This window comes from Copadichromis virginalis, linkage group LG20 (genome assembly GCF_057382275.1).
Source record: "Copadichromis virginalis isolate Kocher_CV1m ecotype Utaka linkage group LG20, C_Virginalis_male_GT1.1, whole genome shotgun sequence".
In the NCBI taxonomy this organism is placed as follows: domain Eukaryota; kingdom Metazoa; phylum Chordata; class Actinopteri; order Cichliformes; family Cichlidae; genus Copadichromis; species Copadichromis virginalis.
In genome coordinates this window covers 9,300,001-9,317,841 of record NC_140637.1, presented here as the reverse complement: position 1 = coordinate 9,317,841, position 17,841 = coordinate 9,300,001, and the positions used below count along the sequence as shown (strand labels likewise).

Sequence of the window (17,841 nt, the reverse complement as noted above, 5' to 3'; positions counted from 1 at the left end):
CCCAGACTTCCTTACAATGTGGGTTAGTATGTGTAACCATGTGACTGGGCTATGACCTTTCACCTTATGTGTGTGTGATCTGTGAAGGGTAATCCCACACGACCTCTTCCCTTTCTTTTCATCACGCTCTTCCACTTTTCTTGTCCTTTAATTACACATCTAGCCATTTTCTATTCCATCCCTTCTTTCTTGTCCTCCACCCTGTCAGGCTTGTGTTTTTCTTCCCCCACCTCCATGGTTCTTACTTCTCTCCACAGTTCGTCTCATCTGCACTGACAGTGTTTGCATTTATGTGTCACTGAAATTTACCATTTGTTGCAGTTGCGGTGTTTACGATGTGTTTATTAGTGTTAATGATGTGCGATGCTGCCCCGAGGAGCCAAAAAAAAAGAATTTTCCAAACAGAAAGTTGTACCACATGACTTTATTCATCTCCTTGTTTCAGCTTTGCATCTTGCAGCCATAGTTTGACTCCAGCATCACCCTCTCTATCGGTTCATATTGATCGCCTCCCCTCTCTGTCCACAATCATAAATCAGGCTGAAGTGGATTTGTGATTATATGTTACCGTTTTAGCTTGTCAGATCTGTATTTACACATTTATTACTACTAAACTAGGCGCCAGTCTATCCCAACCAATAAACAAATTCATATTCGATCGTATAAAATGTGTGCTTTTTGGACACCGAGAGAGATCCTCCAATCTAATGTTTCTGACATCAGTTTTGAAGGATTTCATTTTCATTGGGGCAAAACAGAATCAGCACAATAAAAACTGCCATAAACTATCAGATCGTTCACTCCTCCTCTTCCCCCTTTCCCGATCTCTCATCCTCTTCTTTTCCTCTCATCTTCTCCTCTCTGTCCATCTCTTCCTGGTTGAACCCCATTACCCTTGTTACCTAAGGCAGCTTTCCTTGAGTGGGTGTGTCCTGCTGACATCACACACTGGCTCCTGTGTCGGTTGGCTGGGGGAGGGGAGAAGCAGAGAGAGGCGGGAGGAGGTAGACCGGAAAAGCTGCGCAGTGGCGTTGCGGGGGTGTTTCTACGTACGGCGGTCAGGGGCAGTTTTCAACGACTCATTGTTTTGTAATTGTCCCGATGGTCTTCTGTCCTCAGTGGAGCGCCAGTAAAGCTGCGCGACGAGGCTAGGTGTTGGGTGACTCACACACACACGCGCGCGCACACATAGACAGACACCTACACACACTTTGACACGCTCGGTTCAGACAGAACAGAGGAAGTGTGTAAACTGTATGAAGAAGGAGCACACACACAGATTGGAATAAGTTTCTGAGAGTGATAAGGAGGAGGCATGAATCTCTCACCAGACTAGGATACAGAAAGTTGCAGCCACATGACATGGGTGAGTAGCTGAAACCTTTTGACTGACTGGTTCAGTGTGAGATTCCTTCTACCGCTTTCTCTCTCTGGTCTCGTCCCCACACGTGTGTTTTGTTCTGTAATCTCTCAGTCAGCCCAGTAATATCTCCTGCTCTGTCTTTTTATCAGTACGAATGCAGACACATTCTATCATACTGACCTATATGTGGTGCCGTGCCAAGTCTTTAGCTGGGCTGTTGAGGCAGAGCAGAGCTCAGAGGTTTCATAAGGCATGTTATGAAATAGACACAGGGGTTGTCCTTGTTCCTGTTCCTGCCCCCCAAAAAAGTATCTTTGCCTCAAGTTTCAAGGACTTCTGTGTCATTTTATTTATGTAAGACTTTCTTCTTGTTTCTGATTCACTTTTTTTTTTCTTGAGGTTGATGTAAAAGTGTCTCGTCCCAAATCAGTTTTTGTAAAGTATAAGTAGCTTCCAGTCTTTGGGGTAATAGAATAGAATTCAACTTTATTGTCATTGCACATGCACAGGTGCAGGGCAACGAAATGCAGTTTGCATCCATCCAGAAGTGCTTTAGTGATATAGATATATTACAATATATATTAGCAATAATATAGATATGTAAGTAGGGCTGGGCCATATCATACGGTTCACGGTAATACCGGTATAATTTTGGGCAACGATAGAAAAATGAAATATCGCGATAGAATATGGGTAAAACGCGCATGCGCAGCGCCTTTGTTTTCATACGCACATGTCGGAAAAAGCATGGCGGCGAAAGCAAATCGTTGAATGAAACGCAACTTCAGTGGTGTGGAACTGGTTTAGCTTTCGTCCGTCAGATACACAACAAAGCACTATTTTTGGTAGAGCATGCTAGCGGGCCGTCGTTATTACCGTGTTTTTTGGAAAATACGGCACACACCCTTGGCCACTGTACTAGTGTATTTCCATTGTGGGGGTGTTTACTGTAGGGGGGAGGAGACCAGAGGTTATAACTGTAACTGTTGTGTGGAGTTCTAGAGATCAGCCTTTAGAATAGGACTGCAGTGTGCTGATCTCCAGATGCATCTGTAAGAATAATGGGTAATAAAAGGATTGTGTAAAACATGGAAACATCTCAGCGTGATCTCTACCAGGACCAAAAGAATCGCAGAGACCGGCGTTGTCTCAACAATTGTCAGCAAGGAATTTGCATTTGCACTGTTAAATTTTTATATAACTTTAATTCACATAAAACAGCTGCTTGTTTAAGTGAAAATACATTGATGTTTTGTTTTGTTTTTTTGCACTAATAAAGTTGTGGAGTTGTAAAGTATTTTGTCCAGTGTCAGTTATATCGTCAGTTATATCGTTATCACAAATTTTCAAATGTATATCGTGATAAATATTTTTGGTCATATCGCCCTGCTCTAGTAATAAGCCATCTAATCCAGGATGAAGGGCTTCCTGTAAGTTTTTATAACAGTGTTCCCTCAGGTCTGTTAAAAAAATGTAACAAATTGGATTCATTAGCTGTAGAAAGGGTTAGGGTTAGGGTGTTAGGGGTTAGGGTTAGGGGTTAGTAGAGTAAACATTTGCTTGTTTACTCTACTCCATATGAATAGATATGAGTTTGCCACTCAGTGATTTCAACAGTGTTTCAGATCCACAAATAAACTTCTCATATGTTTCAGTGTGCGTTTAAAAATGTGTGGAAGGTAAAACGACACATTTCGAAGGCGTTCTATTACTGAGGTCACTCTTAGTATAACAGTAAACAATCGGTTTTAAGTATTGGACTGTCTTTATAAAATACGTGTGATATAATGTGTAACAGTTTTGAGTTTCTTAGCAGAAACCGCATATAAAGTAATAATGACGATCTTATAACACATGTAAGGGTTCTGATGGATGATGTGAGCTTTGATCTTATTTTGAAGGCGTTTCAGAGATGCTCACTCATGCAGAGGCATTCCTCTACGCTCTCTATTCTGTCACACACACACACAGTGGGGTCACCACGGAATCCCGACTCTGTCACTTGTCCAGCACTTAAAACAATCTCACGTGGGAGCGGGGAGATGCCTTTGAACGGGTGTTGTTTTTGTGTGGAACTGTGTGAAGTTAATGGTTCACTAAAGTATTTATTTAGTCTTCAGTGGCTTCAGATCTGTTATAAACAGGTGGGATTTCCAAAACTTTAGCACAGATTTAAAAAGAACTGTTGATTATTTGAATTTATTGACTGAATACTATTAGAATATTCAGTCAGTGAAGTTAATTTCACTAATTTCCATGTTTCCTTCAATATACTACAGCAGCGGTCCCCAACCCCCGGGCCTCGGACCGGTACCGGTCCGTGAGTCGTTTGGTACCGGGCCGCGAGAGTTGAAATGTATAGTTTTCAGGGTTTTTATCGGTTTTCAGCGTTATTTTGTTATCGTTTTTATCGTTTACTTGGTTTTCCTGGGTCTTTGCACGTGTGTTATGAATAAATCTTCTTTTTTTCGGTACCGGTACTAGTTTTATTTTATTGTATTTATCCGCGACACCTTAAAGGCCGGTCCGTGAAAATATTGTTGGGCATAAACCGGTCCGTGGTGCAAAAAAGGTTGGGGACCGCTGTACTACAGCATCAGTCAGCGCTTAGTATATAAATAGGTGTATTTTGATGGTACACATTAAAAATAGAGCGCAATGAAAATAAACATATTCTCTTATAAATTTGCAGCAGTTTACTTCAGCATTGCTCTCTCACCTTATTTTGAAACACCTTTATTGTGCATTGCCTCGATATTTTTTATGTCCAATCATATCTCTCCATGATGTATTCCTCAAGATCGGGGATGTCAATCATAAGGCTTGGATGCCAGAATCCAATCCAGCCCATTGGATTCTTTTGGAAAATGAAGGAGGGCATATTTTTACTTTTTAGTGTATTTTAATAAGTTTTGCACCTTATGGGGGATAAAGACCTCCCCACTGACTGTTCATACTATACAAAAAGTAATTAAGTAATAGATAAACAATTAAATAGTTAGTTAGTTGCTGTGCTTTCTATATTGACTTTAGAATTTATTTATTTTTAACAAGGAGTCAAAAAAAATTGACATTTTCTATGAATTAACGGAAACTTTCTGTTTTCTAACTACAGGATCACGTGAGTGACCAGGATACAGGATATTGTTCTGTAAATTTAAACATTTATTTCTTACAATTTAAGCCCAAAGAGTCATGCTGACAGATTTCTGTTATTTACTACAACAGCTTTTTTTTGTCGTGTGGAAAAACTGAGACGCATTGTTGAAATTGCATTATTTCTTATATTATGATATTTCAGGGGATTAAATGTGTAAACTTCTTTTCACTGACAGAAACTGGTTTTTCACCAGTCTGCCCCACTTAGGATCAAACTAAGCTATGAGTTTGTGACCCACAAAGTAAACTGATATAGAATTAGAGATCAGTAAAATTAGACTGATCTCGAGGGATCTGTTTAGTGCAGGAAAGCCAAATGATGCATCAGAACGTCTCCTTTATGTGAGTGCACCTTGGGCCTTGAAGTGCGGTAAAAGTTATAATGGCCATTATCACTCACTAGGTGTTTAAAGTTTGAGAGTCTGTGAAAGTCACTTTGTTGTAATGCGTGTTAATCCTCTGACGTGTGGTTGTGTGTACATGTATGTGTAATTTGATCTTTGAGGCAACAACTTTTACAAGCCTTGCTGAGATGTTGTAACGCCTTTAATCATCAACGAACACTTAAATGGTTCCTGCTTCTGTGTATGCTTTGTATTCCTGACTCTGTTTATGTGGGAGTGGTTTAATATGACAGTTTTTTTGTTTTTTTTTAGCTTTAGTTGAGCGAGGGGAGGAGATTGAAGGGTGGTAGGAGTCCCCCCTCAGCAGGGCCCCAGCTCCAGCATGAAGGGTTATGTAAGTTTTCAGCTGCCAGCCTTCCTAGCTGCCTCTGCCTCACATTCACATTGTTATTGACCAGAAAGGAGCACACAGTGGTGGACCAGTAGTCAGAGAGTCAGTCAGTCACTGAGGTAGTCAATTTAAAGCCCACCTAAGTGTAAAGCCAGGCTAAGAGGAGGGAAGATCCACCTCCTCCTTACTTCTTTTTAAAAGTTTTTTTTCCTTGAAAGGGGAAGCAATTTTGAGAGTGTGACAGGGAGGCAGAGGACACCAGCTTTTCCTCTGTTTCTGATAACCATGCTGCTTCTGGATGAATCGGAATCATTTGCAGGTGGGTGACATAATTCGCCTGAACCGTGTTGAGGTTGTGGAAGCGATTCATCTTTGGGGAGAAAGTTAGAAAGAAATGAGGGGAAAATATGGAGGTGCGTAAATGTTGTATGCGCTATGAATGCTTTAAGAACAGGAAGAAAATGCCACACAGAGAGCTTCACGCGTACGCTGAAGTTTATCTGATGAGATAACGAACAGTGTTACTTGGCTGCAGAGGCGCTTCCTTTCTGCATCCTGTTTCAGGAGAGGCAGCATGAAGAGAAGCCAGAGAAGAGGTGCACGGAGGGGGAAAATGAGTTAGAAGCTGCAAGATGATGAGAAATGGGGAACTTTGATGTTATAAAACCAGCTAAGAATTGACTAGAATGTGCAGCAGTTGTTGATTGAGGGTCGTTAAGTTACTTAACATTGTTGTGTAACACTGGATCTATACCTCCTTAGGCGTGTGCAGTCTATCTGAGCACGCTTTCTATTTACTTTTCTGGTTTCATCTATTTTTCTCTTCTCAGTCACCGTCTACAATCGCTGCTCTCTCTCTGCTCGATTCGTCCCATTTTTCTTATCTTCCTTCCATCTTTCAGCCGGTCTTTCTCCCACTCGTGTCCACTGCCTCTCTCTCTGTTGTCATCTCAGTTCCTGCCTCCGATTGGCTGTCTCTACGGTTACCTAAACCAATGCCAGTGCTGTGATTGGCGGACGGGGGTAGGATCGGGCCATGCTGGAAGTGTGAGCATGTGGAGGCAGGAAAACATATGGTTCAGCAGACCAGTGGGTTAGGGGGGTAAACGGCTGTAGCTGGAATGAATGAAAATGAAGGCTCTGAGTTCGTTCACATTTCTTCATCTGTTTATCCAGCAAACACAAGATAATCAGAAACTTCAAATCTTGTGTTAGATCAACTTTAATAGTTTGTTTTCAGTCAGATCAGGATTTTAAGTCTTAAATTTGTCTTAATTTGAAGCTGTCTTCACTGAATTTAGATGTACAGTGCAATGATTTGTGAGTCTTGTTGCACATGCGCTCAGTTTAAAGTTGACTCACAGATATTAAAAACATGTGATCGTGTGGATGAAGTAGGATCCAGAGTGGCCCTAAAACCATATTCAGATTGTCCTTGTTCTGCTTTTTATTAGTTTTTTAAGATCCATGTACATTTGCAAACAGTGAACGGAAATCTTGGTCCGGACGTCTTTGCACGTATGCCAAAACTTCCGATAAATTAGACACTGCCCTCCAGGGGCACTTTAGGCAAACAATGGCTTCCCGCAGTGTGCCCAATAGGAATGTAACTATTCAAGGTAAAGTTATGCGTCACGTCAGTCATTGTTTCATTTTATGCCCAATGTTCTGCAGTAAAAAGACAAAACAGTGCAGCTGCAGGGATTTTTACACGTTTTAACAGCAGTTGTTGAGATTAAAACAGGTACTGTTAAGGTCTCCAGAAAAGGTCACCAGCTCATAATTCAGGATCTGCCTGATCACGTAAGCGTTTTTTTTAGACTTTAAAAACAGTGCTTTAATTTTGCTTAGCGAGCACCACGGCCCACTGACTCTCCTCTTGTTCCCTTTTGAAAAACGTTCACAGAAAATCCTTTATGGAGAAATAACTGTCTGCATGCTCGTAATTCATGGGATCGCTCTGGGCGTTTGGCTCACTATGAAAAGAGACACTAGATACCTCGTCATGTCTCTGATTGTGCTGTGTCAAATAGCGACGAAGGGTAAAAAGAATAGGACACACTGTTTTTCCCTAAATCTGTTGTGCGTGCGTGTATTTGAGAACAGTGCGTCCGTCAGTGGAGAGAGGGTTTCCGTGAAAAGAAAACAAATTTGACATTTTAATAGCAGCAAAAAGTCTGTCATACAATAAAACAGGAACAGGCTTGTACTGATTGTTCTTCCATCGTTCTGCACTGCTTGCTCTGTTCAGCTGTAATTGGCCTCAGCATGCCGGGGAGGAACAACCCGTCCTGTTCAGGCCAGCACTGGAGTCAGGGCCAAGCACCAGGAGCACGTGCAGTCTGATTGCTTTCATAACGCCCCGGTGCTGAGGATGGACACACGGCTAATGCTCTCTTTGTCAAAAAGCAGTTTTTATTAAATGTTCTTTCATCTTCCTGGTACAGCAGATTTCTTTGTCTTTATTGTAAAATTTCCCCTTCCAGGTTCGAGTGACCTCTCTTTTTCATCTTTCTCCCATCCACACTTTTCCGAGTGCCTCACTCCTCCTCTCTCTCAAGTCTTAAAGAATTTGACCACAGATTAAAGCAGGTAGCAGATTTCCTTTTAAGAAATTTATACCCCATAAACTTGAGATCTTCTTTAACTTTGTGTGTATCCTCTGCTGCACTTCCAAGTCCTGTTTTACCTCATCTAATCCCCAGTTATTCTCTCTGTCTCATTAAATGGCCGCAGTGCTGTATAATGTTACAGTACAAAAGTCTTTTGATCAGATAGCGAACGTCATGGGTGTGGTGCCTGCACTAAGCCAATACCGGTTACATTATTTCACATTGCTACTAAATATTGGCTAGATTACAACGAGCTTAGAAATCTAAAGATGCTTTTTCAGTCTGCAGTGATCATTTATTCAGCTTCTTTTTGACAACCTGATTGGTAAATGTAAAGAGACACAAGTCCCTGAAATGATAAACAAATAATTATAAAACAGCCCTATGATAGATTGGCGATGTTTCCAGTGTGTACCCAGCCTGTCGTCCCGTAATAGGTGGGATTGAATTAGTGGAAGATTAACGGATGGATTATAAAATGTGATTTGTTTCAGTCTCTTTATAACGACTTCACAATCATAAATTTTACTTGTATTGATGTGTAATTAAATAGTCGTTATGGGTTGAAGAGAAAACAGTGCTTTTGCGGTGTAGCTCGAAGCGTTTCACAATATGAAATGTTTCTTGGTACTGAAAGAGGAGTAATGGGAAATGGTTACGTGAGTTTTGCTCTCTTTCCACCTCCGGAGGAGCTGTGACCGGTAGTTCATTAGCTGAAATGTTTCTCATTGTGTGCCAAAGTGTTAAGATTTTGGGTTTCTCAGAAGATATCTCACAGGGTGTTCAGAGGCTGAAAGTACACACTGTGTGCAAACTGTTGCCAATAAGGGTTTTATGTAACAGGCTATAGTGTGACCAGCACGAACCATCCCGACGTTCTCTCCTTCTCCTCTGGCTCCTCCTCCCTCCTCTGCCTCCCTCCCCAGCAGCAGTGACACACTGGCCTACTAACAGCCTGTTCTACCTCGTCTCACCCCCTCTGCTGTGCCGTCTTTATCACATGGCCGTTGTCTCTCCACCTCCTTTTTTTCCTCTCTGTCTTCTCGTCTCACCGCCTCATCGTTTCTCTGACACACTCGTCGGAATCGCTGCCAACAGGAACATTTCATAACTCACCTGCATCGCTCTAATAAAGCAGCCTTAATAACTCATTCAGGGCAGTGTCTTACATAAGAGAGGTGTGCGCGTGCGTGTGTGTTGCTCAGCATTAGTATTGAGATTTTATTTTCGTCCTCATGGCAAGCACGTAACCCAGTTAAATCTCGGTCAGTCTTTCGGGAGAACAACTTAAAAACTTTGAGAAACTTTCCTGCATTTGGCTGTAATTTGGTTGGGTGGGGTCAATAAACCACAACAAAAAATTACAGAGTCAGCGAGTGAGACAATATTTTTATTTGAACTATGAGCTTATAAATTGCTCTAATTTGGCAGGAAGTTCATGATGTATTTGCACTGATGATCATTTACAGATGCCTAGATCTCTGATTTGGTCACATGACCTTATAAAGGTTTAGAACTGCAGAAGTAGAAAGCATTTACAGTCTATATATCTACCTGATATCATGGCCATGATCTGTTGCTAGTGAGTGAACGACTACAAAAGCATATACAGCGTGCAGCTACTCCTCCCCTGCACTGATAGGAGCCAGTTAAGGTGGTTCAGACATGATGCCTCCTGGATTTCTCTTAGGTGATGTGTTTTTGATGGCTGGCAGGTGGTTAATCGGAAGAGGAAGGTCTGGGAATTCCTGGTTAATGTATGCTCTTACCTGGATAAGCAGATGCTGATAAGGTGGATGAATAGATGGAAGAAGACATTATTCCATCTGTCATCAACTATGGAAAAAGCAGAAATAATACCCTAGCTGTAACTGTCAGGCCAAGTTTAAGAGTTTTGCATTTTTTATAGTTTATAGTTTGTCTGTTGGTATGTTCTTCCAAGCAGTCTGTCCACCAGCGTCACTGTCTGTGCTCCATCCAGCCACCTTAAATAATCTCTGACACTCTCCTTGCCTTAAGAGAACAGCACGGACGCTGCTGAACAGCAGGAGCGAGGTGGAAAATCATGCCGACATACTCATCACTCTGTGTGTGTGTTTCAAAGTCTAGATGTTCTTTAAACGTCGCTGTGAGACCATCAGCTCTTGCGAGTGTGCTCTGTGTGCTTGCAATGCGTTACATCTTTTAATGTGTGTGTGTGGAGGACGTGAGATTCTTGTGAACATGCTGGTTGTGTAACAGCCAGAGGCAGCAGTTACATAAGCGTCCCTTCTCGTCGGACCAGCCTTAGCGGCAGTGGCCTAGCTGTCTGTTGGGGAGCAACTTTTTCCCTTTGTGAGACTCGGACTGCGTAAATGAGAAAGCCAGGAAGTCACTTAATAAAGCAGGTCGTCTTATTGGACCTCCACCTGAACACAAATAGAAGTTTTGTCTTTTCTATACTTTAACTCTTTACACAGCAGACTGACCTTGTCAACATATTCATCAATGACACATCTCCAGTTTGGATCCGTCATTTACGTTTCCACTCGAAACAGTATGTTGAACTGGAAGCTGTTATTTACTTCTGATAACAATCAAACTTTTTGTTTTGAGTTTGTCGGTTTTTCACATATTTTCCATCATGTTCTAGTTTACTAGGAATCTCTGAATAGTTGGGCCACAAGACAAGCCTAAATCACACTTGATGGTATAATTTAGCAGCCATTATATGAAGGTAGATCTTATCTCCAAGCCTCTCTGAAACTGCGATTTTTAATCTCAATTCTAAAGCTATGTTTGCAATACCAACTCAGATTAACTTGAAGTGAAAAAGAATAATGGCAGTTAAACAAGTAGGAGGATGGTTTCATTTCTTTTGTTCAGAGGGTCTTGGATTTCTGGCAGGTTACTACTAAAAGAAAAAAATATGAACCTCTAGCATAGGAAATAAGAGGGGTTTTTTTTAGATTGATTTCTGCATTTTGTCATTTAAAAATGTGCAGTGAAAGATTTCCTTCACTTCACTTGCGGTGCTCCTGTATTTTCAAGTGAAATTCTACAAATTGCATCGGCTTTCAGTTAGCGTGAAGCAAAATCTTAGCCCTGAGTGAAAATTGGAGGCCAAAAAAGGCCATCAGCCAAGAAACAAGTGAAAATAAACAAAAACTTGTACCAATTCTCACCATTTTATCTCTTGCCTTAGCCCCCAGTTACATGCGAGATCAATAATTGGCCATCTTTCAATTGGGCCCCTTGGCAGATGTGTATTCCCCAACGTCTTTGCTGGTACTGGAATGCGACTGTGACCACAAAGAGGTATATGGTGCTGCACCTAAGACGTCCTCGTGATTTCTTTGGTTGATAGCAGAGGGCTTTGGTGAAAATGTGGAAACTAAGAAACCAGAACAGAATAGAGACCATTTCTTCTTCGAAGTTTAAGGGGCACCAGTTGAAACGAGCTGGCTGCTGAGGTAAGGCGACACATTTACTTTGAAGGTGAACGCATTATGCATTATGTTGTTTGTATTACACTTTTTCAAGCTTTACTACCACTCTGCTAGTGGGTTAGCAGGTGTTTGCAGACAAGTTTTCCATGCAAATTACAGGTGACTGCTGCAGGCTGCCGGTGACCAAAACAATCACCAGCAAGTTTTTGCTGCAACAGCCTCGCCAACACTCAGCAACCAGTTGGGGAATGCACATTTTCCCCTCAAGACTGGAGGTTCCCACGGGGGTAGCGGATCAGTCAATAGGTCTGTGTGACTGAAGCCTTATAAGTTTTCTGTGATTATATTTGGATCTACCCTGACAAATTCATCTCTATTTACACATAAGCGCTTATTAAAAAAAATATCACCCGAGCTTTTAGTTTCTTATATTTGACAACCTAAATACCCTCCATGCATCCATCCACTTATGCTTGTCCTGATCAGGATTTCTTTAGTAGAGGATAAACCTTCATCAGCATCATCAGCGAAAACGTACAGCACATTATTGTTTGATATGAAGCATCGTGCCAGTAATCAGCTTGCATGTCAGACCGATGGAATTACAGCTTCTAATGACAGCAGAAATTGTTTTATAAATGGATCTCAGCATGGGGGCAATTGTGTACAAGTGAGACTCATTGATGAGGAAAGAAATCCAGCGAAGGAGGAGGAGAACAAGTGACAGGTGAGTGCGATGAGGTGGAAGCAGGATTAGATGGGAAGGGGAGGGGTGAGAAAATGAGAAGCAGGAAAGGACAAGTGTGAAGATGGTGCATCTCTGATTTCATGCAGAGCTGCATTTGGAGTGGAGAAAGACTTATAATACACACCTGCAGAATAATGAGCTAGTAAAGCAAATGTAGACTCAGGTGTTTAGTACGCATTCTAACAAAGGTTTAATTTTTTTAAAAAGTAATGAAAAAATAGTCAGGAATAGTCATGATAATTAAAAAATATCAATGCATGAATTGCATTTAAAACCACTTAATTTCAAATAGCTTTTCACTTTTCAAATAAATAAAACTTGCCAGTTACAAAAAAGCATTTTTATTTAAGCATGGCTTACTACTTGCTTCTTGCCTCTAATTCTTGTTGCGTCACAAAGTTGCCCTGTTTTACAGGCATTTTAAAAGTCTGTGATGTTACACAATTTATATTGCAGTTTTTCCAAACATGTTGAATAACTGCAAGAGAATTTGTGGTTCTCGGTAAAGGGGATTAAAATTGATTCTTTTTTCCACCAGCACTTGTCCAGCTGAGCCTCTTGGGACAGCGTTAAATGAGACGATTAGATGAATCATTTAGATGCTCTGTTACTATAAATATTCTATTCTTCTATTTTCTATGTACTTCCTGGAATACCACGTTTGAATAATAATACAGTTTGTCCTCTCTGTGTGTTTGTGTCTCTGTGCACGTAAAACGTGTGACGCAGAGGATTCTCCACCGCGTAGTAGTAAATATGTGCCATCATCTGTAATCTGCTTACACAGACAGCAGCTGGCCAATGACGGGTCGCGACACAGACAGATTGTCCACTTCAGCCTTTCTTTCTTTCTTTCTTTTTACGAGGCAAGAAAAAGATTGAAAGCTTTTTTTTAATGTTTTAATCTTCAAAGGACATTAGACCCTAAAAACATCCTCAGGTCTCACCATTCCTTGAATGTCTGACTTGATGGAAGTTGGTATGTAGGTCAGAACCTCATATTTCCTGTGTGAGGCTGTGTTTGTGTGCATCTCTCTAAGCTCGCCCTCAGATGTCTCAGGTCATGATTTATAGATGCAATTGAATCTCATGCAGGTGTCGGATCTCAAACTAAATTGGGGTCATCGTCAGTTCATTGTTAATAGAGAAGCTCGGGAAAATGGTACTCGACGACTTCGGAGAGTACCAATCTTTACTCCCAGTTTTAGTTCAAGGTCCAGATTTCTATCCATCTTTTTTTTTGCCAGAGAAGTTTTTTTTGAGAAGCAAAGACAGATTACAGAAGAATCTGCAGTCTGCCATCTGTTTTTCTCACTTATGGGCAAAACCTTGGCATCGCTAACTTGTCAGTTTTTTCAGAGCCAAGAAAACAGCCTGTACTAATGACTCTAGAGAAAAACAAGACTTTATGAGGGGACTGATGCGTTATACTGCTGTTAGTACATATTTGTAGGTAATTCTCTTTGGTTACTCTTTTTAACCCTGTAGTTTTAACCTTTCCTGTTCTTCTGCCTCCTCACTTTAAGAAATTGACACATTAGGAGTTGCCACTTACTTCACATAAACACACACACACACACACACACACAGAGTTCTTTGGCACACTTATGTTTGTATGTTCGGCAGCATAGTGCGAAGAGTTATATAAACACTTACATGCATTGATGTGGTTACATAAACTTGGTAAGCAGAAGATGTTTCTTCTCTGCAACCCCACTCAGACACTCATACGTGTCACACCAACCATGAATCTGTTGCCGGTGGCCTTGCATTCTGTTGAGGCTCGTATCTCTCAAGAACATGTTGTGTTGTCTTTTGTGAGGAGCGCTGGGTCTCGAGCCCACAGGGAGTGTCCAACTAAGCGAATTAATGGCTTAGAAAATGTGCTGCGGGTGCTGCTCACTCTGTGACGCTCGCTGGTCCCGGTGAGTCAGCATTTCATCAAGACACTGAATTACTTTCTTTCCCAGCTCTGTCGTGACGGAGGTTGAGCTTTCACCACGTTTCACACTTTGCTTTGACTAATTTTACCCACATATTGTCACAGTTGTTTTCTGCTCCTCGTGGCTTCGCAGCAAACTGATGGTTTAAATCAGTCACCTAGCAACAGTCAGCTCTCCAACTCTGATTCTCACCTTGAGATAACGCCTCAGCTGGCCTTCTGCACAAGGGAGGGTTTTTTTTTAATTAGGTGGGCGGGTCTTGGACGCTGAATTTAGATCAGAACTGAAACTGTGTAGTTACTGCATTTGAAGTGTGTGTGTGGGGGGGTTGCTATAACTCATGTTCTGAACTGAAAGAGTTTTCAGATTCTCATGAACCAAGCAATCATTTAATTAAAACATACTGATAATAAAAGCTGGTGTGACGCTTGGGGTTACGCTCTCAGTGTGTGACAAACTCTGTCGTTATTGCGTTAGATATGCAAGTCTACCACATCTCATGGACCTCCAAAACTCTTACAGCTATAACCACATGTTTATGCTCTTTTGAGTGAGCATATTTGGTCTGCTATGTGTATAGTAGGGGTGCAACGATACACAAAATTCACGGTTCGGTTCGGTTCGATACTTTGGTGTCACGGTTCGATATTTTTTCGATACAAAAAAAAATGTTCATGCCTTTTTAATTTGTCATTTATTAAAATTATAAATATATATTTTAACACAAAAGTACAGTTTTTAAATTTAACCCTAACCCTTGTGCGTGTTGTTTTTTAGCTCGTCATATTGCAGCCACAGAAATTCTTTTGTCCATGAAACCATAAAGCTGCACTTTCTTTTTGCCTTATAGTCTGATTTGTCATAACGTCTCCGTTTTGTGGTAAGCTTTTCTTTGGCTGTCACTTCTTCACCCTGACCTGTCTTATTTGGCTCAGCAGAACTAAAATATATATCTGTCTGTGAAGGTTCTCAGTCATCCAGGTCATCGTAGTGAAATATATATCCTGCCGCACTCACATAAGCTCAGCGATTCTCTGCGCGATCAACCTCTCACATGTTTAAGCTGCGGGAGATTTCACTTGTCATGTTTGCATAGTAAGCTACCAATTAATAAGACGATGTCAGAGGAATTGGTGCACAAATTATCATCACTCACAGATCAGTGCTGTCGCTCTCTATACACAGTTCGCGCGATTGCAAAGTGAAAGCAAAAAAACAAGCGCAAATTCAAACACGATTTCAATATGTCACATATTGACAGTGGCTCACCCAATGACATAATTACCCAGCTACATTTCTGAAAGAATGCAAAAGCATTGACATATATTTTTCCTTCCTACAATAGCCCGACAGGCAGGGCAGAGATAGCCCCGGGACGTCGGGCTAGCGATATTGCGAGCCCTGTATCTGATTGAGGAATCACTCATCTTTGGAAAAGAGAGTTTATTACAGAGAAATGTCTCTTTCCAAAATAAAAGCTATACTATCCGCTTCTTCTGGGCTATATTCTCAGCAGCATATTAAACATATCAGGTCTCCATAAGGAGAATCCTGTGCTAACAGCTGTCTAAATGACTCGGCTAAAGTTTGTAGCATGCATGCTTGTTGTTTTTGTCTTTGCACTAGGATGATGTCGGTGTAAATGTGCAGTCATATTCGTTGTGTTCCCACTAGTGCTTTCAGGTTAATCTCGTTGAAATAACCTTAACGCCACAACACGGCAAATCTCCGTTAACGAGCTACCCTATACAGAGGGGCTAGACGGCCAACACGTTAACGAGCTAACTGCGCTAACACACTAGCTCCCACCCATGTAATTGAGCATTGCATGGCACATCCAACATACTGTTTTACTTTAGTCCATGACTCGCTTACCTTCAGGGTCATACGTCACATGAAAACCAAAATAATTCCAAACGCCAGATCTGAATGAGGGTGGGGAGGTCCACTTCTGTCTTGCTAGCTTGCCCTGCGCTCTTCCTTCTGACCATGCTGTCTGTGTTGAGTGCTCAGTGAATCTGCGTTCGACTACTCCGCCTAGGCTGCACTCTCGAGCCTAGGCGGAGTAGTCAAATGCAGATTCACTGAGCGCTCAACACAGACAGCATCGTCAGAAGGAAAGTTGATAAAATAAATTACAAATTTTGTATTGTTCTTTTTTTTTTCCTCCCCTTTGGTTTTCTTTCTTTCTCTCCCCCTCTTTCTTTCATTCTTTCCCCCTGTCCTATCCCACAGTCATGTCTGTCCCGTTTGCAACTGAAAATAAAATAAATTCATAATTATAATAAAGGTCAATCAAATGGACCAATATGATGATCCACTTAAAATAAATCCTCTTGGCATCTTTCTTGGCCTCAAGACAACAATTCTGATGGCTATAGATCCAAACGGGACACAAAAAAAAAAAAAAATTGAAAAAAATTGTATTGTTCGATACATATGCGTACCGAACCGAAAGCGCTGTATCGAACGGTTCAATATCGATACAAATATCGTTGCACCCCTAGTGTATAGATATGCTGGTATGACTATATGTGTTCTCCAATATGTGCCGATTTTAAATCTTCCCAAAATAATGCAGAAAAGGGTTTGTTTGACATGGTGCGATCTCCTAGTTTGCCCATCTAAACCCTTCAAACCCCACTTTTTACAATCACAGCACATGCCATGTAAACCTCTGTCTTCAATTGAAATCATTAGGTTGCGAAATAAACTGTACATCTAGAATATCATCCACTATTTAGATATCAAGTTGTTTTATTTAATACCAATTGGCCTTTCTCCTACTCATGGCAACACTAATCTTTAGTGTTGAGATTGATTTATGTTCATTTCATCAGAAATCATAAATAAAATCTTTAGTGTGCTGAAGTGGAAAGTAGCATGGAAATAATAAGCCACCAAATGGTAATATGCTACTCAAACTGGATTTCCTGCTTCCTTGTAACTGACAGGTTATTGGTTTTTAGACATAATGGAGAATAGACCTGAGAAATTGAATCTGTGAGCAGTTTGGCAGGAGTTGCTGATACTGGAGGGAATCAGGTGATGAGGCACAAAGCAAAGGCCATTTGATGCAATTGCGATCCATATTGCATTATGTAATATGTTTGTGTCTGACTTCCTGCAGCCGATGACATTTATCTTCGCCGGCTATTTTGATTGGAGTGCTTCCAAACTCGTCCTCACAGAGTTATGAGCACAGCACTCAAGACGCAAGTGTACGTTAGCAAAGCATGATTCAGGAGAGGCTTTTGCTTCCTCGGGCCCTCGGCAGAGAGTATTGAACAGTTTATCTGTTATATAAGTTATTTTTGCACATTTATGCGAGCGTGTTGTATAACCTGTCGGGCCGTAATGCGACGAGATTCTCCCCCCATGTGTGCGTTCGCGAGTCTGTGTATGGGTCTGTACATCTTCCTGTATATATGAGAGGCACTTCATCGTGACAGCTTCCAGATTGCTCTCTGAAACACGCTGTTACAGCTGCACGGTGCTCTGTTTTCTGTTCATGTTAAAGTCCCAGCTCGGCTTTCACCTTGACATCTCTAATTTGTCAAAGTTGAGTTTAAACCCACAAAAAACAGTTAATATTCTAGTGACACGATGAGAGGATATAGAGAATGGGTAAATATTCTGTGGATGTGCAATCTTTTTCCCTTCCCTTAGAAACTAGTGACATGGCTGAATAGCAGCTTGTGTTCAAAGCTGCTACTGTTAAAATTCCTTCGGTTATTACTTAATAAATCACAGTATCTCTGCAGTAAAGTTTATTTTTGTAATCTTTTAAACAAACGTACTTTATTCTTTGACACTGCACTAAAAAACAGTAAATGAGAGAATTTAATTTTTT

General features: G+C 41.1%; 1 protein-coding gene across 3 annotated transcripts in view; it reads left to right on the top strand.

The window, feature by feature from the left end:
• LOC146684324 (helicase ARIP4-like) overlaps positions 1-17,841 on the top strand; it is an 85,797-nt gene that overhangs the window by 43,083 nt on the left and 24,873 nt on the right. Inside the window, exon 1 of one of the 3 annotated variants that reach the window (XM_085444339.1) lies at positions 1,151-1,366. The exons of 1 other annotated variant lie outside the window; for it this stretch is intronic. In XM_085444339.1, coding sequence (XP_085300465.1) covers positions 1,363-1,366 — 4 coding nt within the window. In that variant the 5' untranslated portion in view covers positions 1,151-1,362. Of the gene's footprint in view, positions 1-1,150; positions 1,367-5,299; positions 5,577-17,841 lie in introns of those variants that run through there. One more of the 3 variants, XM_085444338.1, reaches the window with a different exon arrangement.